At 35.9% G+C, this 26,715-nt stretch overlaps 4 protein-coding genes across 4 annotated transcripts in view; 2 read left to right on the top strand and 2 right to left on the bottom strand.

The window, feature by feature from the left end:
- LOC118748787 (abnormal cell migration protein 10) overlaps positions 1 to 7,390 on the bottom strand; it is a 49,751-nt gene extending 42,361 nt beyond the window's left edge. Inside the window, exon 1 of the mRNA XM_036483465.1 lies at positions 6,743 to 7,390. Within this exon, the coding sequence (XP_036339358.1) occupies positions 6,743 to 6,793 (51 nt within the window). The 5' untranslated portion in view covers positions 6,794 to 7,390. The remainder of the gene's footprint in view (positions 1 to 6,742) is intronic.
- Positions 7,391 to 11,915: 4,525 nt separating this feature from the next.
- On the top strand, positions 11,916 to 14,524 carry LOC118748785 (PH domain-containing protein DDB_G0287875-like). The gene is made up of 3 exons (XM_036483463.1): positions 11,916 to 12,173; positions 12,233 to 12,389; positions 13,378 to 14,524. Exons 1-3 carry the CDS (start codon positions 12,032 to 12,034, stop codon positions 13,973 to 13,975), a joined length of 897 nt encoding a protein of 298 aa, XP_036339356.1. The 5' UTR covers positions 11,916 to 12,031; the 3' UTR covers positions 13,976 to 14,524.
- Positions 14,525 to 16,098: 1,574 nt separating this feature from the next.
- LOC118748784 (putative nuclease HARBI1) lies at positions 16,099 to 17,894 on the bottom strand. Its single transcript, XM_036483461.1, has 3 exons — positions 17,555 to 17,894; positions 17,120 to 17,487; positions 16,099 to 17,065 (listed from the first exon to the last, which is right to left on the bottom strand). Exons 1-3 carry the CDS (start codon positions 17,857 to 17,859, stop codon positions 16,470 to 16,472), a joined length of 1,269 nt encoding a protein of 422 aa, XP_036339354.1. The 5' UTR covers positions 17,860 to 17,894; the 3' UTR covers positions 16,099 to 16,469.
- A 4,515-nt stretch (positions 17,895 to 22,409) lies between these two features.
- Positions 22,410 to 26,629, top strand: LOC118748782 (ATP-binding cassette sub-family F member 2). Its single transcript, XM_036483459.1, has 5 exons — positions 22,410 to 22,592; positions 23,618 to 24,359; positions 24,517 to 25,022; positions 25,128 to 25,664; positions 25,725 to 26,629. The coding sequence occupies exons 2-5, from the start codon at positions 23,684 to 23,686 to the stop codon at positions 25,845 to 25,847; spliced, it is 1,842 nt and encodes a 613-aa protein (XP_036339352.1). The 5' UTR covers positions 22,410 to 22,592; positions 23,618 to 23,683; the 3' UTR covers positions 25,848 to 26,629.
- The last annotated feature ends 86 nt before the right edge of the window (positions 26,630 to 26,715 follow it).

The following is a 26,715-nucleotide window of genomic DNA, read 5'->3' as shown; positions in this document are numbered from 1 at the left end:
AGCGAACAAGTCTTCCAATTCTCGTCCAATGCTGAACGACGACAGAGCAACGCGGAGCTGCACAGTGGTATTTCGGCGGAAAAATTAAAATTTTTTGAATATTAAATTTTTATATTTGAATGGTTTAGCCCTAACAAAGTTATATTTGCATAAATTTTGGTTTTTATTGCAGGTTCATATAAAAATATAGACATAATAGAGAAAAATACAGGGCAGTCGACAAAATATTTTAATAAAAATTTGCAAACAAGAATGTCACTTTATAAATGCAAACTTTAACACTTTTTATGGACACTTTTGAAGGACGAAAACTATGTTTCCTTCACCTTCTTACTATAAAAAATGAAAGACCGGATTAAATTCTATCGATTTCTGAAAAAAAAAAATTGTTCATATTTGCGATTTTCAACGTATCCTCATATAATAATAACAGCATTTTATGCTATTTTTAAAGCGTGTTTGAGGTTAGCCTTGCATCTGAGGTCCTTATGTGTTAAAATAAACCGATTATTCCTATGGTTTGGATGTTTAGTTATGATAGTATTACTAACATATGGCCAAAATTTCCGATTTTTATGTTCATCGGTCCGCTTTTTACGGCTTTTTTAAGACGTTTTTGACGTTAGTTTTGTATGGGTGGTATGCTTCAAAATAAACTGATTGCACCCAATTTTTGAGGGTTAACACATAACATTATTGAAAATATATGGACACAATTTCCGAGTCATATATTCATTGGTGTGCTTTTTAGGGCGTTTTAAGGCACTTTTGAGGTTAGGTTTGTATGGGAGTTCATATTCAATGTTATTACAAACATAAGGGCAAAACTTGGGACGCATATATTCATCGTTGCACTTTTTATTGCATTTTTAAGACGTTTTTGAGGTTAGGTTTCGTTTTTTTTTTTTTTTTTTTTGTTTTTTTAAGACTTTTTTGGGGTTAGGTTTTTTTTTTTTTTTTTTTTTCTTGATTTATGTCCATAAATGTTGGATGCGCAAAATTGACATTTTACGCCGATTCCTTCTAATTTTTTCCAATAAACATATGGGGCTGTGCCACTGTGCGCCATCGCCGTACAAAGGCAAATAAGGCCTGTGCAGTGGAATAACAGCAGCAGCAGCAACAACAACAACAACAAATGAACGCTTATAATAATAAAACGAATCAAACAGAAATAACGAAGTCGCATGTGTGTAGCTGCCGAATGACACATCAAATCGCACGAAGCATTGACTGTCACAAACTTCAACATAGGCAGCAGTGATGTGGTGATTGTGATATCTCTGGGATGACAACAACAACGGTATAAACGAAATGTCGACGAAGTCAAAAGTACATACATAAGCAAGGTTGCTGTTGACGTTGTTGAGAACCAGCGCTGAGAATTTCGGTTTGCCAAATCATATGCTATCTACACAAATATGCGCTTAAAATTTACATAGTGCAATTTTAAATTATTTATGTATGTATGTATGTATTACAAGTGTTGAGAAACACGTCCCTACAACTTTTTGTCGTTCACACACATCACTCATGTGAACGTCGCTCGCTACACTTCTGTTTACACCATAAGTTTGGCAGCTGAGCAGAAATTGAGGTGTGTTCTCATAAGACGGCAGGCAGTGTTGTAACTTGGCAGCACTTTTTGTGGAGGTAATATGGAGGTGTGTTTCCTTTTCCTTAATATTGCTTACATGTATTACATTAGTAAGGGGTGTAAATAATAGAAAACTGCAGGAATTATATTAAACAAGGCTTTTCTAATAAATTTAAATTGAAAATGGCGTCCTAAATTTGAAGTGGCAACAAAATGGTGGAGCGTTTTATGACATCGATCACCGCGTTAAAAATTAATCAAATATTCTTCAGTTCATTCCAGCAAAAAATCACCAATACAGTGAGCACGATTGCCACTTTGGTAGAATTGTACCAAATATGGGCCTTTTTTGTTTGTTTTGGGTCTTTTTGAAGCAACGTTCGTTTGAATAAGCAGCACTCACGGTTTCAAACCTTATACAAAATTTAGAAAAATTCAACAAATTTTCATCAAAATTTCAACTTTTTGATCTAAATCTTTAGAACATTTTTAGGTATGCAGTTTTATAGCCCATACTATTTTAGTCTAATGAAGTGCAAGTTTCAACCGCCTAAAAATGCGCTATACTTTTATAAAAAAAAAAACTTAAACATCGAATAACCAAAAGAAATATAGCCACAACTGTTCAAAATAAAAAGTTTCTATTATTTCTTTTACCACTGTATACTTGATTTGACTGTAACTGCGTACTAAATCTCTTTCGCCAATGGGTAACTTCAGCGGAAATCTATACAAAAAATTGTTTGGTTAATTGCTGAAGTGACAGTCCTTGGCCAAACATAAATGCAGGTGCTTCCAGACCGCACTGGGAACCAACAAAAAAGTTAGGTAGGCGTCGTCAATCTTTTTCAATTTTAAAAGGAACCGTCCTAAAGGTTTCGATGTTCAAGCATTGCATTTTCTCTGAGCTAAAATTTGTACTCTAACCTCAGATCTCCAACGTTTATTATGTTTCAGATGGTTACGCTGCTTATTTTAATCAATAATTCGGTCAAAAAAACAACTCTTCAATAGAACGAGTCTCGGTTAATTAATCCCTGCGATAATTAAACAAAAATTCGTGCATTTTTGAGGCGCTTACTAGGCAGCAGGAGATACTAAACCCACTAAAATACAAAATCCACCATAGCTGCTGGGTGCCCTCAAAACATATGGCAGCGCTCACGTTTCCCACAAATATATGTATGTATAAAAAAGACGCCCTCCAACTTGGCCGCGCACTCCGCTAACGATTGCCCAGCAACCGCCAACCTACGAGCACAGCCCAATATGCACCTTTGTACTCTGCCACTCATACACACACAAGTATATTGAATACCAATAACAGATGGATGGATGGATAAACGGATAGGTGCACGTCCCATATACCTCGTTGCTCAAAGCCAATATGTGCGTTTTTTTTTTCTTTTTTCGATTTCTTGCATTTTCACAAATGTATGTAGCTACGTGTGTTTGTGCATTTACATATTTATTTAACTTTGATGTCACGGCAGAGACCAATGTTGCATATTCAATGAACAAACTATCTACGTATGTACTTATGTATCTATCTATCTAAGCCAGGCTATTCAATATTGCAACAAAAAAGGCAAGAACAACAACAATAGCAGTGACAGCAATATGACGTTTGCAACAACAACAACAACATCGCTTATTCCTATAATAGCAACGTAAAGCGCTGTGTGTGCTCGTTGAAAATAATGTCAGCAGAATTAGAAAAGGAAGGAAATGAATGTGCAATGTACAATTCAAAATAGGGAATCCAACAAGAAAATGTGAAAACTCGCATGCAAGCAAATGAAAACAAAAGGTAGAAACGCATTTAGGTGCAAATAAGTAAAATAAAAGTGTTGGCACGTACTTTGCATGGGAAATGCACAAAAAGAAGGAAGTTGATTGAAAAGGCATTTGATGATGTGCGCTATGCGATTGATAGTACATAGTATGTACATATGTATATACTACATAGTTGGTTAATAATTTAAATAAAGGGGGAACATTTTTAAAATTTTTTATTTAGACATACATTTTTCTGAAGAGGAGATGTTTGTGTTAACTTTTTCGGAACCTACATAAATATTAAACAAAAAATAATACTAGACATAAGAATAATAAAATAGAAGAAATATTTTTCTCGGTCGTAGAAAGACCCCGTGACTGTGCTTGAAGCAAATTTTTCCAGCAGAAAAAAAGCTTTCCAGAATATTTAAATTTCATTTTTGTTTACATAAGTATGTATGTACACTTTTCATCAACCCCATGATTCATTGTTTATTCATACTCTCGCATACAAGCACACCAAACCTCAACCTGGCTGACCATGACAACGACTATATAAATATACATACATATGTACATATGTATGTTTACCTAAACTATTAGCCAAGAAAATTTTCTCATGTTTTAACACATTTTTCACATTTGGCGAAAAGAAATTTTAAAGAGAAAGCAGCAGCAGCGGTAGTAGAGACACGCTCACGCTATAATTTCAACCCCCCTGAGGTGTAACAAATATGAAGCGATTTGTTTCTTCTTTTTTTTTTATTCTATATAGTTACACACGATTTTTGCTATAACAACGCTACAAAGCGAATGCTTAGAGGGCGGTAGGTATCATTTTATTGTCGAAGGTGTTCTGTTAAGTAAGTAGATATCCTTGTCATGCACAACAGGACATTTTCAATGTTGCAATCGCAACCATATGTTGGCCAAACAATAGGACTTAAGGTAAATGATTCCTCAATTGGAGATTTTCTTTTTGTACGGAACACGATTTTCGTTTTTTTTTTGTTGTTTGTCCAAACTCGATAAATTCACCAAAGAGAAGTGAAAACAGATTTAAAGTAAAGGAAATGGAATTTCAAGATTTACAAATTCGATAACAGAAAAGGTAGAAATAAAGGTTAAGGGCAAGGAAGATTCAAAATAAAATGCAGAATTTATGCTAATGCATACCTACATATATAAGTATGTAATGTACGTAACATTAGGGTGCATCCCTCTCCACAAAAAAAAAAATATAAAAAATCGGTACTGTTTTTCCATCGGAATTATAAAATTTATTATACTTTAAGACTTCCGCCAAAATATTTCAGACAAATATTAAGAATAACGTAAGCTGAGCCGATTTAAAAATACCTCCGAAATCAATTTTTTTATAGAAAAAAATTCGTTTAAAAAAATGTATCTTTTTCAAAATATCACCTCAAATTATAAAAGAATTTATGATAAAAAGTTCTGCATACAAAAATATCTTTAAAAAATAAGTTTACTCAGGAAAAAACACGATTTTTGGAAGCATTTCCAATATATGATAAGCGCACCGAAAAACAATAACGACTTGTTCCCCCTCTTTGGAGGTGGTGCACTGAAGGTTTAACGAGCCATTTTTTTATTATCTTTACAAAACGATATTTTCCTTTTGCAATACCAGGCGCTCATACTTATACACCACCACGTTTTTTTTCGAAAAATTTAACAACTGGTGAGATTCGCTCATATACATACATACATACATACATACATTTGAAGTAGTAATTTTCTATATGCATAAATTTGTTTGTATAATTTTTTAATTCGTTTTTAGAAGCCTTTAAAATTCACAAAGTGAAATTTTGGGAATTTAAACATTTATATAAACAACTTGTTACTTTACATGTGTGAGCGCCTGGTATTGGGAAGTGACACTATCCTTTAGACCAAATAAAGACTGCGGTACCCTATATAAACTTATTTTTGTGACTGTATACAATTTGATTGGAACTGAATTAGAGAATCCGCATAGCAAAGTATTTCATTCACCTGGAGGCTCATTAAGTATTGAATTATATTTACTTCAGCATTCTAAGTTTACTCATGTAATTAGCACCTTGCTGTGTGAAATCGCTTTTTTAATGATTCTTAATTAAAAAATATAAGCCCTCTACCAAACAAAAAACAAAATTAATGGAATCTTACTTGTAAATATTTCATAAATTAAAAATTTAAATGCTTTCACAGTTACACAGCTCTGGAATATGTGTGTACACGTGTACGTATGTATGTACAATATATGTATGTAATTATAAGTATGTACATACATATGTATATGTGTTTACTTGAACACTCATCACAAATTCTTTTATCCTCTTCTTGAGTTTCTTAAAATAACTTTTAAAACCATTTTTTGCTTCACAATGCTTATCAGAAAATTTTGCAAAATACAAAAAAAAACATTTACAAAAAATACTCGTAACTGCCACTCACAGCGGAAATATGGAAATATTTTATGATACATACATGCATATGTGCATATTGACCCAGCTAACAAAAAACCATGTGTCTAATAAAGGAAATAATCGAAAAAAACATATCGGATTTTTTTTTTACTAAAATTTTTAAGTTAAACATATTAGTTGATTATTAAAAGAAATTAAACAACAAAACAAAATTCAAAATTTAAATTTTTTACTTGTAATGCTGTTATCACTAGGGACACAAATAAAAAAAAAAGTATGCCCATTAAATTCTATAAAGATACTACATATTAGGGATGTTGCGAATGTGGAATTTTAGACATCCGCGGAAGCGAATGCAGATGCGGATGTTTAAAAGCTAACAACCGCGGATGCGGATGCGAATGCGGATGTCATGTATTTTGAAGAAATAATTTAGGTGGGTAAATTAGGTGATTTAGATAAATAAAAAATGGAAAGGTTAATAATTTTTAATAATCTGCCTTATCCTGAGTTTTGCCCGAAAAAAATTCACCCGAAAATTTGTTTTCCGCCCATAGTAAATATGTACATGAAAACCAAAAGTGAAAAGTGAACCGGTTCGGGGAAAATTAAACTCATGATAAGACTGAACGTTTTTTTAGTACTTGAATTTAAAAATTGGAACATTTCACTTAATAAAAACTATTTGAAGGGTCGTAAATCAAACCTGCGCCACTATATAACTACTCCCTCGAGGCGACAAACTTGAAAAACTTGAAACTTGGCAAAATTGTAAATTCATTCTTGATTGCGAGTGTTTGCTGGGTACTATACATACATATATTCGAAAGCAAAAATATGTACAAATATTTATGTGCACATATAACCCCATAATCATCATTTAATAAACCATATTCTTCTCCCAATACATGTACTTGTAGGTACTTACAGTTTCGTCCAAAGAATTCACGGAATTTTGTTCTGCAAGACTGCAATCCATATTCCAACAAAACAAAATACCAAAAACCACCGATAAGTAGCGTATGTTAGTGCTTGTGAGATGTTGTGTTTGTTGTAATCGTTATAATCGTTGAGGCAGCAAAACTGACGAGTGGGTTGATGGCGGCGGGGTTTTGTACAAAAACTATGGCACGTACAATACTCAATTTATATATCAATAAATATACCGCCGACGTAAGTATGTAAGTAAATTTACATTACGAAACATGAAACGAAACCAACGATTAGGGCAAAATTCCACGATTTATGCGTTTTTTAGTTTCGTCTGAAGAAATACAGCATTTCGTCCGAACTCATTTTCATTGTGCACACACAAATTATCGTTAAATCCAATTTAATTGCACACACTGCACTTTTACTGGCTACTTGCTACTTCTTACGCTATGCAGTTCATATCAACCAGTCAGTCAGTCACAGCTGGGCTTCGCGTATCCGGCAGAAGAGTTGGGACAGGGTGCCGCTATTGCGTGGGTGGCGCAGGTATTACTCGCAGTGCCACTTATCGCTATGCCGCTATAAGCAAACGGCGGCTACACAACACTACTGACAGTAAAGTAAGTACATACCTACACACATGAATACATATGCATGTGTGTATGAAAGTGTGTATTCATGCGAGTTTTTCGGTTCCGTTTCGTTTGTGCAACTACTAATTTCCTACGCCGCTGCCTACGCATACATTTGTATATACTTATGTATACTGGTAAAAAACACACACACGCAAATAAACGTTTACAGTCTGGCATACACTTAAGTACTTAAAAATGCAATAGTGGATTTAATTTTGTAATTTCCTTGTTTTTCGTCTGCACTTTAATGTTATTTTTTTTTTCACACATTTATGTGCCGCTGTTCCCGTTGCTGTTGGCAGCACTTTTTTGGGTGTAGTTCGTCGTCTATTTGTATATGTTTGCTTTTGCCTTTTCTTTATTCTACTCTAGCTCAATATACTTTTTACTTTTGCCATTTATCTCTCGTATTCGGCGCATATGTATATATATTCATAAATGCATTCTTCTTCTCCTTCTTCCGCTTTATTTAACTGGCGTTCTTCGTCGATTTGTTCGTGGCTCACCCTCCCACTCTCTCTTCTGCGATTTCTACTCCAATCGACCACAAAGTACTCGTACTACAGCAAGGTCCCCCGTTCAACTTTATCTTTGCTTACTATACAACAACATATACATATTGCACTGCTTCCTCTTCTTCGAACTCCCACTCAGCTCCAATTCACTTCACTCGCCGCTGTCGTGGTTGACGTCGTTATCGTTGTCGTTGCCGTCACCGTCGCCTTTATCGTTTACGCACTTCCACTTCACTGTGTGGCGTGTCCCGCATGCCTCACTGCACTTTTCCCACCCACTAATTTCTACTCTTTACGCTTCGCACTCTATTTCCTTCCTTTTCCTGCTTTAGCAGCAAAGCTACAGACTTCTAAAAAAAATTTAAAATTTTTTCGCACCTTTTTGTTAAAATTTCCTAAATTTTCTTTACTATCAGGTGCACACAGTGCTACAACTACACAAATTTTAGTAAGATCCAATTGGTATTTATTAATTTTGTCAAATAATTTGTAATTGAAAATTTTCACTGAAAAATTTATGATTCAGCCGAACGCGGTGGTGTCTGTATGAGAACGAACAATAGTTTGGGAGTTAAACGAGCTGTCCGAGCAAAAACCGCCGCCCCCACAAGCGCTGCACAAGAACTGAATAACCAGAAAAAGGAGAAATGGAAGTGGAGTAACATCCGTTGACAGCAATGGCAGCAGTGTAAGCTGTGTTAAATATCATTTACTCTGCGCGATAGGCTTTGTTTAGCTGGCGCTACATGTCCGCGATGGCACTAAACAACGCCGGAAGCTTCCATATACGGTAACTTGCCGCGGCTTGCTTTCCTTTTCAACTTAATTCTGAGAATTTGTGGGTATAAGCAGGTTTGTGTTGGTTTTTGGTTTGTTTGGTGAAGCGCCAACAGCCACAGCTACAAAAACCTGATAATGTTCTCCGAATTTGGATATACGGTGTCATTGAACTAAATCACTTAATTATTTTGGCACATGTTATTGCCGTTCTCCAAAATATTTGGAATTGGACTGTCTATGTGACGATTTCAAGCGGAAGCCACTAACACAGAAGCAAAACTGCTAATGATGTCGCTTTTTTGGAAATTACGAACATTAAAAAGCAAATTTGAAAAATTTATGTGAGGCTGGTTTCAATCTTCATAGTTGGAGAAATAAGAACTACGGCCGCTGTAGCCGAGTGGTTAGAGGTGCGTTTTATTACTCCAAAGGACCTGGGGTTGAGCCCTGGTCAAAGCAATATCGATAAAAAAATATTGAATAAAGCGTTTTTTTTTTATTAACAGTGGTCACCCCTCTGCTGGCAATGGCAAACCACCGATTGTATTTCCGCCATGAAAAAGCTTCTAATAAGATCCATTTACCGTTCGGAGGCGGCGTAAAACTGTAGGTCACCCCATTCACCAAATTGGAAGAGAAACTCGGCCAAACACTTAGCAAAAGTGTAAATGCCAAAATATTATATCGGCTAGCAAAAAGGCGCGCTTGGTTCACACTATCATCGAAACAAAATGTGAATAAAATTATAATTTAAAAAACTAAGACCTCGCGATTATAATTTCCATTCGTACTGTAATCAGGTATGTAACTTGAGAATAGAAATCGCTGCATCTTTTAGGCACATCAATATTACATAGTTGCATCCCGAGCTAATAAAAGGGTGGTAATAAAAATAATTGCAACGCGCTCCACTGGAACAGTTAACGAACAACAGCTTGTTTCAACGATAACCAGCGAACGTTTGACAATCGAAAAATTTTATGATTCTTAACACCAACGTAGTTATGAGACTCGGCAAATTCATCCACCCTTTTAGCACTATGTGCGAAGAGATTGCTAACATCTCTGGCAAGTTTTTCGACTTCTATGGCAATTTTTTTACCTGATGGGAACAATATCAAAATTTAAAAAGAAGTGTCCCCACTTGGGTCAAATTGGTCACACTGGTTGCTGGGTCCCTCAACGCATGGTATGTGCCTTGCCTCAACGCACGTTTACGCTACGTCGTTGACTGCACAGTATATACAGTAATGTGTGGTACATATTGGCGATCAAAACCGACAGTTTGGCTCAAATTTCCCCTATTTGACCGTGTGACCGCTCGTTTTCGTCAGTCAACGGCCATTTAAGTTTGGACTGATAGTGTGTTCCAAAAATTGCCCAGTCAAGTGAACGACAAGTATTCCGATAGCCTTAAGGAACTGTCTGGGCGGATACACTGCCAGGCATTGGACTTATATATGTATTCGTAAATTTAGAATTTTAATTAATAAATTCACAAAATAACACAAATTCACGTTTTAAATGGCAATATAATCTAACAGTGGATATTTATTTATTTATTTTATTTAAACATATAAACTGGTTGTACAAGTAAGATGTGTAGGAATCTTAATAATCTTACTGTGGATTTTTTTTTTAATTTTAAACTTACATTCTTAATTAAGCATTAGCGTGGGTCGAAAATCCGCTTTTTGCTCAAAAACGAAAAATTAGTAAATATATTAGTTAATAATTTTTTTTACTAAAATTGTAATTATCTTCGAAAGTATTAGCCCTACATACTTTGATATATGGTCCTTTTTTGAAGGGAATCGAAGTAAGCAAAGAAAAAATTTCTTAGCACTTAAATTTTGATGGACTTGGGCGAGCCTAAGATATTGACCAAAAATTGCCATTTTTCAGATTGTTTTTAGAGCATAATCAACCATATTTTTTCTATTACATACCAAACAAAATTCTAAGAAAAAACGGATTTTCGGCCCCCGCTATTAATCATTGATTGGTTAAATATAAACCCACATTTTGTTCATAAATAACAAATATATACATTCATTCATTCAAAGCTAAGTATGCATAACTGGGCTATTAACCAGAGATTGTTAAAACGGCCCTTAGGGCCGGTTGTTCAATGTCTGAGTAGCACTAATCGGAGGTAGAAGCTCCGGTTAAATACAACGACGGTTAAACATCATTATCGTCGTTTTCGACATCATGCATATAACATGTGATCGATAAAGCAGTTTTTGTATTTAACCGAATATTCTACCTCCGATTTGTGTTAATCATACATTGTACTACCGGCCCTTAGGTCCGATTACCCAATGTCTGGTTAACAATAATCTCCGGTTAAACATTTTTATCGACGTATTCGAATCCATTCATATAACAGGGTGTCGGTTAACCAGACATTGAGTAACCGGCCCTTAATCCTCGAAAAGAACTTTTTCTAATCATGAGGCGAAGTTCCCCACAGTAAGTGTTACCGTGCGCGCAAAACGAAAACGCTGCACGCAACCCAAAAGTACTCCTCGGGGACCAATTAGTGAAAAACCATGGCGGAATTATACCAGGATTTTGGCACTGCCTTATTTGAAAAATTGCCTTTAGAATTTGACTATAAGGCAGCCGAATGTCGGAAAATAAAGCAAGAAAGCTGTTTTATTACTTCACCTGTTTATTGCGCCATGGAGAAATCTGCGAAAAGGTTTATTACTACCTTTGTTTCTTAACAGATAATTATCACAAATGATCACTAATTTCTGCTGGAAAGCGTTTCTTAACCCAAAAAAGGAAGATTAAGTTCACGATATTGCAGTTGTGAATTAAAATGATAGAAAAATTATGAAATTTCGGCTCCAATCATTTCGATCTTACCTCGACCTAATAATAATACCAGCATGCTGGTAAGTTATATGCTTAGAGCCTGATGGTACAATCACTTGATGGAGCCAGCAAGCTGGTGTCGTATATTTCCCCTTTTATACAAAAAGGTTTTTGGTTGGATAAAATATTTGCTTTTTTCCAGAGTTCGTTGTTTTTCTATACCATTGCTTATTGAAAATGTTTGCGTGTATACTTATATATTTATATGTAAGTAAAAAATTTAAGCTACCATTTTTAGTCACAACGACTTTTTTAGCTCTTTTTTAGTCCTTTTTTTATAGGAATTTGGCTAACACTAAAGGGATTCGCGGCAACACTGGCCACTACCTATTTTGTGAGAGCGCCATGTAAATGAAAACTTACCACCGCGTGGCGGTGACGCTACCGTTGCCCGTGACGGCGAGAATCAAGAGCAATTTGGTTTTTCCCGTAAAACCGTGTCAGCTGATAGCTTGATTCAATCGAATCATGATGAATATGGACGACGAGAAATTGATTGCGTTTGTTTCGACATACCCGGAAATATTTAATAAGAAAAATCGGTATTACAGGGCCGTCGAACGTAAAAAAAGTTTGTGGGAGCTCATCGGAAAGGAGCTAAATACGAGTGGTAAGTAAAGAATACTTTAACCCATCTTTAAACTAGCAATACCTGTAATATTTTTATAGGAGAAATATGTATGAGAAGATGGGTAGCTCTCCGTGACCGGTATGGCAGGGAGCTGAGGAAAGCGGTAGCACCATCGGGCAACGAGGCAGAATTTTATAAAAAGTGGCGTCTGATGGAGGCAATGCAGTTCCTGAAGCCCCATATTATTACACGACCGTAAGATGCGCTACATTAAACTAATATACTATGTTCTGTTACCACCAAAATGAGCACACGGCTCTTTTTTTTTGTTAATATTGGCAATGTTTTACATTAATACTCAACATTTTTCGTTAATTTTGTATTAAAACATGGCTTATATTTGGGAAACTCCATTTAAATCCAAGAATGATACTGTGTACAAAAATTAAGAAAAATCTGCAAAGTTTCAGCAAAATCGCAAGCTTTTTAATAGGAGTTTCTAAAAAGAATTCAGGCATGTAGTTTTATAGCCGATTAAATTTTATATAATAATGTACAAATTTAAAATCTCTAAAAAATCGCGTTGATTTTAGAGAATTTTTTTTGCTGACTGTGCTACGCATTTTTTCCACATACAAAATTTTCAGAATTTAACATTGTACCTAAGCCATAAAAAAAATAATAAAAAAAAATTTGCATTTAAAACATTGCGAATATTAGCCGTACGATCAACTTTGGGAGTAACAGTATATCGTCGTTTAAAGTACAAAACCGCGTATCAACAAAACGCAAAACCTCGGATAAAGGTAATGCAAAACCGCGTATGTAAGCTTGCATAAATTATTTTCTAGAGACTAAAAATACTCATAATTCAAAATGGTTGTCTTTTTTATAAAGCAGTCGCAATTTCTGGCTGGTATATTTCAGGAGGAATGGATAAGGATTGAGCCAATAGCTTGTGTGAGCAAATCCAATTTTGGCAGCAAGTGCCAGTTACGCGGTTTTGCAGAATGACCATACGCAGTTTTGTACTTTAACAAGACGATATGTGTAATAATAGGGCTGTTCCGGATCTTGTGCATATGCTCTTGCATTTGCGTATTCGTGGCATTTGTAAATTCACGACAATAAAATGCACACAGTTGTCATGGAAGCAAGCATAAAATTTGCAAATGCAGATCCAATATCATTTCCACAACATCCTGAACAGCCCTATTGTATATGAAATGTTTTGAATTTGCAGAGTTCGATATTCGCAAAATATTTTCGCTAGTGCTGTGTCGCCATTACCTGCTGTCGAGGCACCACTACCTTCCACATCGCCTACTCTCACACTGCCGTCATCATCTCCCATCAAATTGCCTTCACCATCACCTCCTCTTATGCTATCGACATCATCTCTCGTATCGTTGTCTGCACCATCGCTTACCAGCGCAGTCTCGCAGCCCTTGCCACTTGCTCCGATCGCGGTGTCCCTACCTTCGCCATCGCCTCCTAGTGAAATCTCACCAACTTCAATATCACCACCTATCACAGCTTCGTTGCCCTCGCCATCGCCATCGTCATCGCTAGTAGCCTCACCAGCGCCCACACAAACACTGCGCTCCAGGGGTGGAAAACGGCGCGCAAACAATTTCGATGTGGAGAAAAGCATGCTGGAAGCAGTGGAATTGTTTAAAAAGAGATGCTTAGCTAGGGAAGAGCAAAATAAAAACTCTGCTTTGCATGGCTTTGGCATTACGATAGTTTCTATACTATCGAAGATGAGTGAAGCAAAGCAGTTGCGAACTATGCAACGCATTCTAGAAGTAGCGTTTAAAATGCAACAGGAGCCAGAATAATAATTGCTTTTAATTTTAATGTCCTTTTAGCGTGTAAAATAAGTGTAAATGGTAGGGTTTTATACCGTACCATGTGAATATTATTTCATTGTAAGTTGATTCTTAAACTGTAGTCGTTTTAAGCAACAAAAATTCAGATAACGTCATAAAACCCAATCATTTACGCTTATTTTATTGTGCAATCTACCATTTATATTCCCTTACTTTCATAAAGCAAGACAAACACCACTCATTTTGGCATTCAACTGATTAAATTCTTCAATTGCGTGCGATTCACATGTTGAATGCCAAGTTGAATGTTGTAAATCTAACATAATACATACTTATTTTAATTAACAAGTAAACTTTCTTTTTTGAAATAACAGTAACTGAAGTGTTCTTAGTTTTAAATGTAAATTTAAGTAATACAAAAATATTACATATTTATATACAAAAACTTTTTAAATTAATGCGTCGTCTGGTTGTTTTAGTATCGTATATATACATACATATGTAAATATACCCTGCAGAAAATCTGACTAACGTAGAACTAGACCTTTTGCCGACAGTATATATACATACATATGTAAATATACCCTGCAGAAAATCTGACTAGCTTAGAACTAGACCTTTTGCCGACAGTACTAGTTCTAGCTCCTTTTGCCGACAGTACTAGTTCTAGCTCAATACCCAAGCAATGCTTTCAACTGTCCAGTTTTACACTGACAAATTTAAACTTTTTCATATATTTTTCCGCATAAAAAACTGTGACAAGAATTTGTGACTGATACAGAATAGAGCTGTAAATCGAAAAAAGTTTATTAATAAGTATCTAATATACTCGTCAGTATAACAGGGAAACTTCGGTCAGGTCACTACACACATATATGTATGTATGTATGTTTATAGAAAAAATTCAATTATCGCATCAACTGGAAGTTTGTAGGAATGTTATTATTTATTTAAAGATATTTTCGGATTCGATTTTTACATTTTTAATCAATCTAAAGCTAGTAAGTAGATATGTGAATTAATGAAACAAAAGTATGTTGGGCAATTTATTTTAGATATACACTGGGTGACAAATGAAAATGTACACCTAGTTCTAATATAGTATTCACAATTATTTTCATGAAAAATTTTTTGCACTAGTTATTTATAAATAAATCAAATAAAATAAACATTTTAATATACTACGCTTTTATAAATGGAATAAAAATTAGATAATAATATTTCTCAGTCCCATAGAATTTGTTTTGATATCTTTTGTGTTTGAAATTTTAGCAATAGCCATTATAAACCATTTATGAGATTGAAAACGAAAAACGTGGAGCGCATGCAATACAAAGCATTAGATTTAATTGACAATTGTCAAACTACATAACGTAGACCTAAAATTTCTACAGAGAAAGTACAAATTTGAGATCGATTTTCAGGTCTATTACATGTGCCCCACGCTTTTCATTTCCAATCTCATAAATTGTTTATAACGACTTTTGCTAAAATTTCAAAGCAACAAAACATAGAAATCAAAGATTCACAATTTACATAAAGTTCACAGGAATTCAAAAAATTTTTATAAAAATTTTCAACTTCAATAAAAACGCGTTTTCTTCAATAACGCATTATCAGAATCTATTTTTATAAGAAGAAATTGGTCAACACCCTCCACAAAAAAATAAAATCTTTGAAATCAACGCAATTTTTTAGCCACTTTATTAGATTAAAATTAAGTGGGCTACAAAACTGCATATTCGAAAATTTTGTAGAAATTCTGAATAAAAAGTTGAGAGTTTTGATGAACACTTTGAATTTTTGTGAACTTTATATAAAGTGTGAAACTTGAAAAAAGTCAGCTAAAAATATTTCTCTCCACACACGATTTGGCAACTATACCCAAATAACGTATGTAACTATAACCAAATCATGTGTTGAGAGAAATACATTTAGATGATTTTTTTCTGGGTGTAGGACATAGTGTACACTTTCATTGGTTGCTAGTGTACATACAGTGGCTCACAGCTTATTTCGTGCACACACAAAAAAAAGTGTTTTGTTAATATTAACAGAGTTTGTCATGTTAAATAATGTATGTTATTTTTTATAAGAATATGGTTCATACACTTAGAAATGCTATGTATGTATTTTTTATACAAATATGATTGATTCACTGAGAAAAGCTATTAGTAACGTCAGTTAAATATGTTCCTTTCAACACATGAATTGGTCATAATTACATTATTTGGTTATGGTTACCAAATCATGAGTTGAGAGAAATATTTATGGTTAGCTAACCTTTTTTTAGGGTAGTATAGTTCAATAAAAATTGCATACTTAAAATATTTTCATAGCTTTTGTACAAAGCTTGGAATTTTTTTTATTTTTTTTATATTTGTAGTACTATCAACCATATTTAAAAAAATAAATAATTTATAATATATTGAACATGAAAAACTTTGTGAAAATTAACAAAGCGAAATATGTACGCTGTGAGTCACAGTATTTGTGAAGTAAGTTATGGTTCACCTATGTTATGATCAATATTGTCTTGGAATGGTAAATACCCTTCATTTATGAAATAGTTGGCAAGCTTATCTCGCAAGTTAAATGCAGTAGCAGGTCCTCTACGTACTGCAGACCGCATGGCTAGTAAGGAGCGGTCATTTTCTATTTCGCGGCGCCATTCTCCAAGATGAACAACGTTGCCTGCTTTTACTTGGTCAACATAATTCTCCGGACAGTACCAACGATTCTGATCATTTAACATTATAAAGTTGTGTAAAGCTATACATGCCAATACAATTTTTTCGCAACTTTCCGGACAACATTCGATCGTTGTACGCAGTACTCTCCATCGAGCAGTCAATATCCCGAAACTATTTTCTATGACTCTTCGGGCATGTGAAAGTCGATAATTGAAGATTCGCTTCGTTCTCGTTAAGTTCGATCCGGGATAAGGGCGCATCAAATTGGTTCGCAAAGGGAATGCAGCATCACCAATGAAAAAATGGGGGAAAGATTCAGTCGCCACGCTTGACAATGGCTGCGGAGGTGGCAAGGGCAAAGTATTCTGCATTAATGCTTGTCCAAATGGGGAAAGTTGAAAAATGCCTATAAAAAACGTATCAAAATTGAGTGAATATTAAACTAATATACACGTCTTACCTCCGTCACTTTGACTGCCAAAGCTTCCAATACTGACCGCTGTAAAAGTGTATTTTGCATCACATGCCGCCATCAAAACAATGCTATAGAATTTCTTATAATTATAGAACATTGCATTCGAATTGGCCGGGCACTTGATAGCAACATGTTTGCCATCAATTGCACCGACACAATTTGGAATGTTCCATATATTATAGAAATCCTTAGCGATGTCTTGGTATTGAGACTCTGTTGGCTCGCTGACATATACCGGGGATAATAGCCGCCAGATTACCTCGCACGTCTCAAATACTATTTTGCGTACAGTTTCTTTTCCCAATTTGTAGCTCCCTGAAATGCTCTGCATCGATAATCCTTGTGACAAATATCTCATAATTATATAAGAAGTACATACGCATATTAATTTATTCTACAATACATTGACAGTCGACTTACAGTAACGCCAAGGAGAGCCTTTCCTCGGGACCAATCCGTTGCTTTGGTTTCCACAAGGATTTGCTTACCAATTTTAAAAGCATATCAAATATGTGCGGTGGCATCCTTGTTTGCAAAAACCATTGCTCTGGTTCTTTTGTTCTCATGAGTTGGAAAGTTCGGAGTTGGCAACCAGCAGTGGCCCAGTTTTTATTAATGGGACGAATTCTATATCGTCTTTGCTTTTTATTATTTTTGTATTTTTTGTACAAATTGTACAACTCGCACAATCTAATAAACAATTCATCAATATCATCGGCTTCCATTTTGCTGTTGTTATTAAAATGGCCAATACCGCGCCAAGGCGCATCAATTACAGGTGATAGCGATAGAAGCTATGCTTCTTCTTATGAGCACGCTTGTGTCAAATTATCGTCTGTTTTGCTTTATTTACATATCCGCGTACACATACACATATACGTATATATATACCCTGCAAACAAATGCTCCCGAAATCTTTAAGAGTGTCGGAAATTTGTTACGATTCTTTTAGAAATCTGTAAAGAAAAACATATGAAGCGGTTGACAAGAACTAGTAAAGAAATATCTGTATGATTTCTTAAAGAAAATTCTTAAAAAAATTGTGAAACCTTTCAGAATTCTATGAAAGCCTGGTATGCAGGGTATACATATACACACGAATATGAATAGATAAAGAAGATGTTGATGACACAAGGAGTTCATACCAACGGTAAATGTTGTTTTTGTACGATTGCTACAACCTGTAGTTGTTGAATCATGATACCGCGCCGAGACGCGAAAAACAAGAAAATAGAAGAATGCTCGAGGAATGACGTAGAATATTTGACAGTTAGAAACGTCAAGTGGATAAATAGATTTGTTCCACACGATCCTATGGGTACCCACGGTCATCCCACGGGTACCCGTTGGTGCCCAAAACAGCCCAGAAAGCGCATGAACGAAAGACACAAGGGCGCATATTCATAGTCATATTTAGAACTCAACTAAGTCGTAACTATTCTAAAGGCTCCGTTATGCATACTTGGCATAGCTTGAGAGCTGTCACATAAGAAATCTGTTAAATGAGCCTCGCGTGTAATCGGTTATCGAACGCACAGCACTACATACGTAGAAGTCTGTTGGTTTTTGATTTCTACGTAAAAATGGTATAGCAGTGCATGCCATGCCAAGTATGCATAACAGAGCTTTAAGTCACAACTAAAGCTATTCATAGTCGCCTTAGTTTCGACTTTTCTGGCTAAGTACCCACTTAAATTTTAGTTTCGGCTGCAGCTGCAACTAAGTCGTAACTAGGAAGAAGTATTTTATCAAATTAAGGCCCGTTGTTCAATGTCTGGTTATCACTACCACTACACTATCGACGATTTCGACATCATGCATGTAACATGTGGTCGATAAAGCAGTAGTTGTGCTTAACCGGAGCTTCTACCTCCGATTTGTGCTAATCAGACATTGAAAAACCGGCCCTAAGGGAAAACAGACGTAATATGTAAAAATTAAGTTGGTAGAGGGTGATTTTGATAATATTGAATAAACTCCAATTAAAATTTACAAAGATCGATCCATTTTAATCGGAAGATGAATTTAAATGCATAGTACAATTCGAATAAAGCTACATCACAATTTTATAATTTGAATAAAATTTTCAAATAATAAGTCAGTTTCACACTAGTTCTTTTAAAGTAAATTTGTGCATAACATTTAGATATCTACTATTTGTATGTTTCACACCATGCTTTCGATAAACATCGATTTCACATCACTGCGGTTGTTCTGGCTATTTCACACAATTAACAAGAAAATGATACCTTATTCTTTTGCAAAATCATGCAATGAAAATAAAAATTACATAAACGGATGATCAAACTTGATATTATTTAATAAAAATGTAATTTTTCCAAAATATCGTAAAGAAAAATCGATACATTTTCACACTCGTTTTGCTATATCGTAAACTAAGTCGAAACTACTTAGTAGAAGTCTGAAATGCGACTATGAATAGAGGCAAATTTTAAGTTGATACTTAAATTTAAGTTGCAACTTTGTTAGTTTCGACTTAGTTGCTGGACTATGAATACGCGCCAAGATCACGTAAGAACAAGAGAGTGAAAAAAGTCGTTTTTTTTTAGCGGATTCTACGCCATCTTGTTTCACTGAAAACGAGCGAAAAGTAAACAAAGCAAAGAAAACAACGAAAACCAAAATTAGCCAAAATTATTGTCAGCCACTTTAAACGCACAATTTAGGTAAAATGATACAACAAAATGCTTTAAAATGTGTTGTCATGTTGAATTAACCCTTCTTTACTTGAATAAAAGTGTAAAATAGTAGTGCTTGTGATGTAAACAAGCGCTCAGCTGACGAAGCCGCTTTCGCAAACTTTTTTCTCAAAACCAGTTACAAACACAACGTCGCGTTCTTATACCATGTTCTGACCGACAACGAAAACACTTTGAAAACGTGTTTTGAGATTGTGGGCTGAAGGCTGTTCACACCGGCTGTTAGTGTTTTCGTTGACATTTCTTACATCCTCTGATTACAGTTTTACTACACAAAAACAAAACCAAAATGCTTTTCCCTCATTTTCTTTTCATTAGTAACCTCTTACTTTCATTCTTATTTTACTTTTGCCAGCCAATTAACAATAAATCCGAAATCATGAACGAAAGACACAAGATCACGTAAGAACAAGACAGTGAAAAAAGTCGATTTTTTTTGCGGGTTTCACTGGAAAACGAGGGAAAAGTACACAAAGCAAAGAAAACAACGAAAACCAAAATTAGTCAAAATTATTGTCAACCACTTTTAACGCACAATTTAGGTAAAATGATGCAACAAAATGCTTTAATATGTGTTGTCATGTTGTATTAACTCTTCTTTACTTGAATAAAAGTGTAAATTATGGTGCTAGTGATGTTAACAAACGCTCAGCTGACGAACCCGCTTTCGCAAACTTTTTTCTCAAAACCAGTTACAAATACAACGTCGCGTTCTTACGTGATCTTGTATTTTTGGTTCATGATCCGAAATGGCGTATTAAAAATGATAAAATATGACTTCCACTTCGATAAATAATCGAAAAAAAAAACTAGGGTAGACACCGATTGGAATGAGTGAACCATGATTCAATAATTAAAGGTTTGCTCATTGTTGACTTTAGAGTTTTGACACTCCCTTAACTCCCTTAAGGCCCGTCCACATAGAACTTTGGCGTTGCGTTGGCGTTGGCGTCGCTTCAACAGCTGACTATGAATACATGAATTCAAATGCAGCCGTCCACATAGCCAAAATTCGACAACGCTCACGCCAACACAAAGCAAAAAGATGGCCAACTCTCAACTTTTCGCGTGCGTCGCTCGTCAGCTGTTGCGAATAAATAAAATTATGTGAAATATTTTTCCTTTTTAATCAAGTTCGGGCAAGAAATATCGTTTTTAATGCAATTATTGATATGAAATGTTAATTTATCTGTCGTTAATATGTTAATTTAGTGGCCCAAGGATTCGCTGCCAAGCGTTCATTGTAGCAAGCACACTTTTAACGTGCGTTCTGTCAAACCAACGCCAACGCCAAAGCCAACGCGAAAGTTCTATGTGGACCGGCCTTGACAAAAGCTTTGCACACACACACGAACCCACACACAGTGCCTTGCTAAGGGCGCCGATTTTGTCAAGAGGGAGCGAGAAAACATTTTTCTCTATTGAATCATGAGTGTGAATAGCCTTCAGCCCACAATCCAGTGTTGTTACATACTTTTTTTAAAAGTTCCCACGCATCGAAATAAAAATCCCTATTTTTCCCTACGCTCATATATTTTTCCGTACAAAATTCCCTACACTTTGTTTTTGACCAATTTTCGTTTTTATACTCATTATTTGCTAAAGTATATACTCATTATTTGCTAAAATAGTGCTACCAACGCAAACATGTGTAAAACTTTAGAATGTAGAAAATAAAATCCTCAATTAAAAAATGATCACAAATTCCTCAAGTTCAACTACTTGTATGCCAAATACACGACACAAATGCAAAGTTTTTTTTTTAATAGAATGATTTTAATGTGGCCACACTAACACGACTACGAGAATGTTGCCACAAAAACGGGCTGATTTACCCTTTGTTGTAAGTTTTCATGTTTTCTAAAAAACATAGTGGTACAAAGCTCAATAACAATATTGCAAAGTTTCTAACTGTGAAAAATATTTTGTAATCGGTCGAAAAGTCCCTACATTTCAAGCTTTTTTAAAAATCTGTCCTTTTTTCCCTACAGCCATTATTTTTCAACAAAAATCCCTTCGTGTAGGGATTTGTCCCTATGTGTAACAACACTGCCACAATCCCAAAACTCGTTTTCAAGGTGTTTTCGTTGTCGGTCAGAACATTGCAATAGATGGCAGAACGTTCTAGAGTTGCCATGAGTCCGAGCACAGTTATATAAGGCCGCTACTAAAGCACACTGTAGTGTAAATAGCTTTTTTTTAATGGAGATAGTGCGATCGGATTTTTTCGCAGTAAAATATAGTTTTTGTCTGAAAAAAACGAGCGATAGTTAAAGCTTAAACAGACGGTAGCGTTGATCCGGACTAACTCGGACTTAATCCGGATCAATTGCAGTTAATTCCCGAGTTGATCCGGATCAGCGCTGCCGTCTGTTTACGCTTTTATACCTCATTTGACATCCGAAAAAACTTTAAAGTTTTCCCTGTTCATAATTCACTGATTTCGTTTGTGGATCGCTGTCTTGAAATACAACTCTGCTACTGCGTCCGACACTGAACACACACGTTGAAATGGCCAACGGCACAGCTGGGGCGTTCAGTGTGTGTAGCTTTTCGTTTTTTCGTTCTCGATTGCTGATTTTGCTCGGTCGTGATTTCGCTGATGTCGGGGGCATTTTTTCAGCACGTGAAAATTTAAACCATAAACGGAATTGCAAGATAAATTGCGATCATTCAGACGATACAGGAACCTAAATAATCCAAGTAAATTACAAAGGAATCGAAGGAAAACAACATAGGTGGGTATTCAAGTGAACACGTTGTCTGGTACAGATCGAGTAGAATTGGAATTTGAAATGTGCAATTATGAAATAAGCTGAAAAAAATTAAGTGCTCTATTGCTATGCGCTGGCGCTGCTACTCCCCCATACCACCAATGTCTTGTTCTAGCATTTCCAAGTGGTAACTCATTATTGAATTTTCACGGGCAGCATGTGCGATATCTTTCTGGGAGGAAACAAATATGACGTTACACTTGATACAAAATTGCATAGATAATCGCATATATGGACCTTTCATTAAGGAGTTGCATATTTTAGTTTCTGTAATTTTCCATCGCAACGCAATCGAAATTTTTACACCATCGCGATCGTGTGTATCTGCCGCCGATTCGTCATTTGTTTCTGGATTTTTGCGTATTACTTTATATTCGTTTTTTACCGCCGCTTAGATTGTATCTACCTCATTCTCTGTTTGCGCACATGTGCGTTTTTACAGTAACCTTGTTGTTGTGACCATGTTGTGTCTGTTCCTAATAGATGGTGTTGGTGTTGGCAGCCACAATAAATCCAAGTGTATGTGTACAATGGTGCCTCAGCCAACTGTTTAAATCTACCGCTTTGTTTATAAGCTAATTGGGAAAGGGAGGCTTTGTTGCTGTTGAATGGATAAGGTGGCGAAGGTTTTAAGAACGACACCATATGTGTCGCATTTAAGAAGGGTTAAGCTTTTAAGTTGTTACGCTAAGCACTGTCTGCGGCAAGTGGTCGGATATTGTTTCATGCTTCGTATTATTGTTTGGTCGACGTTGCCTGAAAAGTTACTAAGCTGTCTGTAGACGTGGAAGTTTGCATTGCCACTGTATTGGTTGAGAAGTTTACTTTATGCACTTATATTGATCAAACGAGTGAATTTAGCGCTCTCTAAATTGACCGCTACCAACTTAATTTGAACTTGTAGAAAAAAAATTTTTTTTTTATAACTGCCAAAATTTTAATTATTAAGTATTGTCCCGAATTACTGACGAAAATATTACATTTTTCAGCGAAATATTTTTCACTCCATATATTCTTCAACACAGCATCAAATTTGTTAAAATTTTTAATTGAAAATGCCTTCCGATGCCAAGAAACGCGATGCGCAGCGCAAAAAGGACGCGCGTAACAAGAAAATCCAGCAAGTCTCATCGTCCAAGAAGCCAACACAAAACGGCACCAATGGCACACCCGAGCGTGAATTGACGGAGGAGGAAAAGCTGTGCGCCAAGTTAGAGGAAGAGGCACGTATTAGCGCCGAAGCACGCTCTTGTACCGGCTCACTAGCCGTACATCCTCGTTCACGTGATGTGAAAATTGCCAATTTTTCAATCACATTCTTCGGCTCCGAGCTGTTGCAAGACACAATGCTCGAGTTGAATTGCGGGCGTCGTTATGGTGTGATTGGCTTGAACGGCTGTGGCAAGTCATCATTGTTGGCAGTGTTAGGTAAACGTGAAGTGCCAATACCCGACCACATTGATATTTTCCATTTGACGCGCGAAATACCGGCGTCTACTAAAACTGCGCTTAAGTGCGTCATGGAAGTCGATGAGGAGCGTATAAAATTGGAAAAATTAGCCGAAGAGTTGGCAATGAGTGAAGAGGATGATGCCCAGGAGCAATTGATTGATATCTACGAGCGACTGGACGACATGTCAGCCGATCAGGCTGAGGCAAAGGCTGCACGCATTCTGCATGGTCTCGGTTTCGACAAAGACATGCAACAGAAACAGGCCAAGGACTTTTCTGGTAAGATTGAAACTTACTCGTACATTTCCAGGAGTAATCAATGTATGAATTCAAATCATATGCTAAGTTCGTAGCTAATCGAATTCGGTGATGGCATTTTCGTAGATTTCACGAAAAATCGGATAGCCCGGAGTAATTGTTTCTTTTCTCAATTCAGGTGGTTGGCGCATGCGTATCGCGCTTGCCCGTGCACTTTTCGTCAAACCGCATCTTTTACTTTTGGACGAACCGACTAATCACTTGGATTTGGATGCCTGTGTGTGGCTCGAGGAAGAGTTGAGGGAGTACAAGCGCATTCTTGTGCTCATCTCTCATTCACAAGATTTTCTCAATGGTGTCTGCACAAACATCATACACATGACCCAGAAGCGCCTCAAATACTACACTGGTAATTATGAAGCATTCGTACGCACACGCATGGAACTGTTGGAGAATCAGATGAAGCAATACAATTGGGAACAGGATCAAATCTCGCATATGAAAAACTACATAGCGCGATTCGGTCACGGTTCGGCTAAGTTGGCGCGTCAGGCACAATCTAAAGAAAAGACGCTTGCCAAAATGGTTGCACAAGGTCTAACCGAAAAGGTGACCGATGATAAAGTGTTGAATTTTTATTTCCCGTCTTGCGGCACCGTGCCGCCACCGGTTATTATGGTGCAGGTAAGTGTAATTGGGTAGTTGGCTTTGTGTTAAGTACAAACTTGTAAGAATCACACACCTTGCCTCCTTTTGGACACACCTTAAACACATTTCATTTCTACGTAGAATGTCAGTTTCCGCTACAACGAAAATACTCCATGGATCTACAAAAATCTAGAATTCGGTATTGATTTAGACACACGATTGGCTTTGGTCGGACCCAATGGCGCGGGCAAATCCACACTGCTTAAACTATTGTACGGCGATTTGGTGCCCACCTCGGGTATGATTCGCAAAAATTCGCATTTGCGCATTGCCCGCTATCATCAGCATTTGCATGAATTGCTCGATTTGGATGTTAGCCCTTTGGAGTATATGATGCGCGAATTCCCCGCTGTCAAGGAGAGAGAAGAGATGCGTAAGATCATTGGTCGATATGGTTTGACTGGCCGCCAGCAAGTATGCCCGATAAGACAACTGTCCGATGGTCAACGTTGCCGTGTAGTGTTTGCCTGGTTGGCTTGGCAAGTGCCGCATCTTCTATTACTTGATGAACCTACCAATCACTTGGATATGGAAACCATCGACGCGTTGGCTGATGCCATTAATGATTTTGATGGCGGTATGGTATTGGTTAGTCACGATTTCCGACTGATCAATCAGGTGGGTGACATGGAATAATGAAAATTAATTAATGAGTTAATAGATTGTTTCTACCTGAAGGTTGCCGAGGAAATTTGGGTCTGCGAAAATGAAACTGTTACGAAATGGAAGGGCAACATTTTGGACTACAAGGATCATTTGAAAAATAAAATTACCAATGAAAATGAACGGAAGAAGAAATAAATCAAGCAAGCACATAATTACATATAAAAGCAAATATTATCAACCAATTTTAATTTGCTAGCCAAGCGAATTTTTATTTATTTAAACTTTATGAAACCAATGAACATATGCTTAAATGATTGTAACTAAAGCGCGAAAGCAAAACTCTATATTCGTAACATCAAATTGTCTTAAGAAAGAAATTAAAACAGCATTGAATATAAGCATTGAAAATATTGCGGATATGGGTAATTTGAATAATAGCAGAACTTAAAACTATTTCCGTGAAACAGAACGACATTTGTGATTGATTGTTTAAGTAATTTATTACTCAGTAAATATCTACTATAAATACTTATATGCTATGCTACAAATAATTAATATTCTGAATGTATTGAAAGCCATCCAGTCATCAAAACTGCTAGGCGGTCCCGAGGCTTCTCGGAATACTATACATTTCAGTTTAGAATACATCAGTTTTAAAGGATAACAATTATATAAACTAAACTTGTGCTGAAATAAGTACCGCTTTTATGTTCAATTAGCGGTCATTTATTTTTCTGAACACTAATGGGCAAAACTACTGCCTTTGAAAAATGAGGTTTGCTATAAAGTGAACATAAACCTATAGGTTACATATTAGAAGATGAATTTTTTTATATTCGGATAATAGAAATCAAGTTCATGAAATTGTATTTAATCGGCAATAGAAGAAAAATGTATGCCAAAAGCTTTCAACAAATGATGAGTGTAATAAACACGTTGAGAATAAATAAAATTTGCAGGCATTCATACACAAATAACGTTTTTTTTTTGTTTAAAGGGAAATATAAATAACAGTATAAAATGAGCCACACGCTTGGAAAACGATCATCGATTTACCAACCTT

The sequence above is a fragment of the Rhagoletis pomonella genome, unplaced genomic scaffold (assembly GCF_013731165.1).
Source record: "Rhagoletis pomonella isolate Grant_MI unplaced genomic scaffold, Rhpom_1.0 Rhpom_scaffold_00013, whole genome shotgun sequence".
NCBI classification, from domain to species: domain Eukaryota; kingdom Metazoa; phylum Arthropoda; class Insecta; order Diptera; family Tephritidae; genus Rhagoletis; species Rhagoletis pomonella.
This window is presented reverse-complemented; position numbering and strand designations above follow the sequence as displayed.

Excerpts from the sequence above, each read along its gene's own strand:
- LOC118748785 (XM_036483463.1), top strand. The coding sequence starts at position 12,032 with ATGATGAATATGGACGACGAGAAATTGATTGCGTTTGTTTCGACATAC. Across the intron at positions 12,174-12,232 it reads AAAGGAGCTAAATACGAGTG|GAGAAATATGTATGAGAAGA; the intron begins GTAAGTAAAGAA and ends ATATTTTTATAG. Across the intron at positions 12,390-13,377 it reads CCCCATATTATTACACGACC|AGTTCGATATTCGCAAAATA; the intron begins GTAAGATGCGCT and ends TTGAATTTGCAG.
- LOC118748782 (XM_036483459.1), top strand. The coding sequence starts at position 23,684 with ATGCCTTCCGATGCCAAGAAACGCGATGCGCAGCGCAAAAAGGACGCG. Across the intron at positions 24,360-24,516 it reads ACAGGCCAAGGACTTTTCTG|GTGGTTGGCGCATGCGTATC; the intron begins GTAAGATTGAAA and ends TTCTCAATTCAG. Across the intron at positions 25,665-25,724 it reads ATTTCCGACTGATCAATCAG|GTTGCCGAGGAAATTTGGGT; the intron begins GTGGGTGACATG and ends TTCTACCTGAAG.
- LOC118748784 (XM_036483461.1), bottom strand. The coding sequence starts at position 17,859 with ATGGAAGCCGATGATATTGATGAATTGTTTATTAGATTGTGCGAGTTG. Across the intron at positions 17,488-17,554 it reads AGGCTCTCCTTGGCGTTACT|ATATTTGTCACAAGGATTAT; the intron begins GTAAGTCGACTG and ends TATAATTATGAG. Across the intron at positions 17,066-17,119 it reads TGGCAGTCAAAGTGACGGAG|GCATTTTTCAACTTTCCCCA; the intron begins GTAAGACGTGTA and ends CGTTTTTTATAG.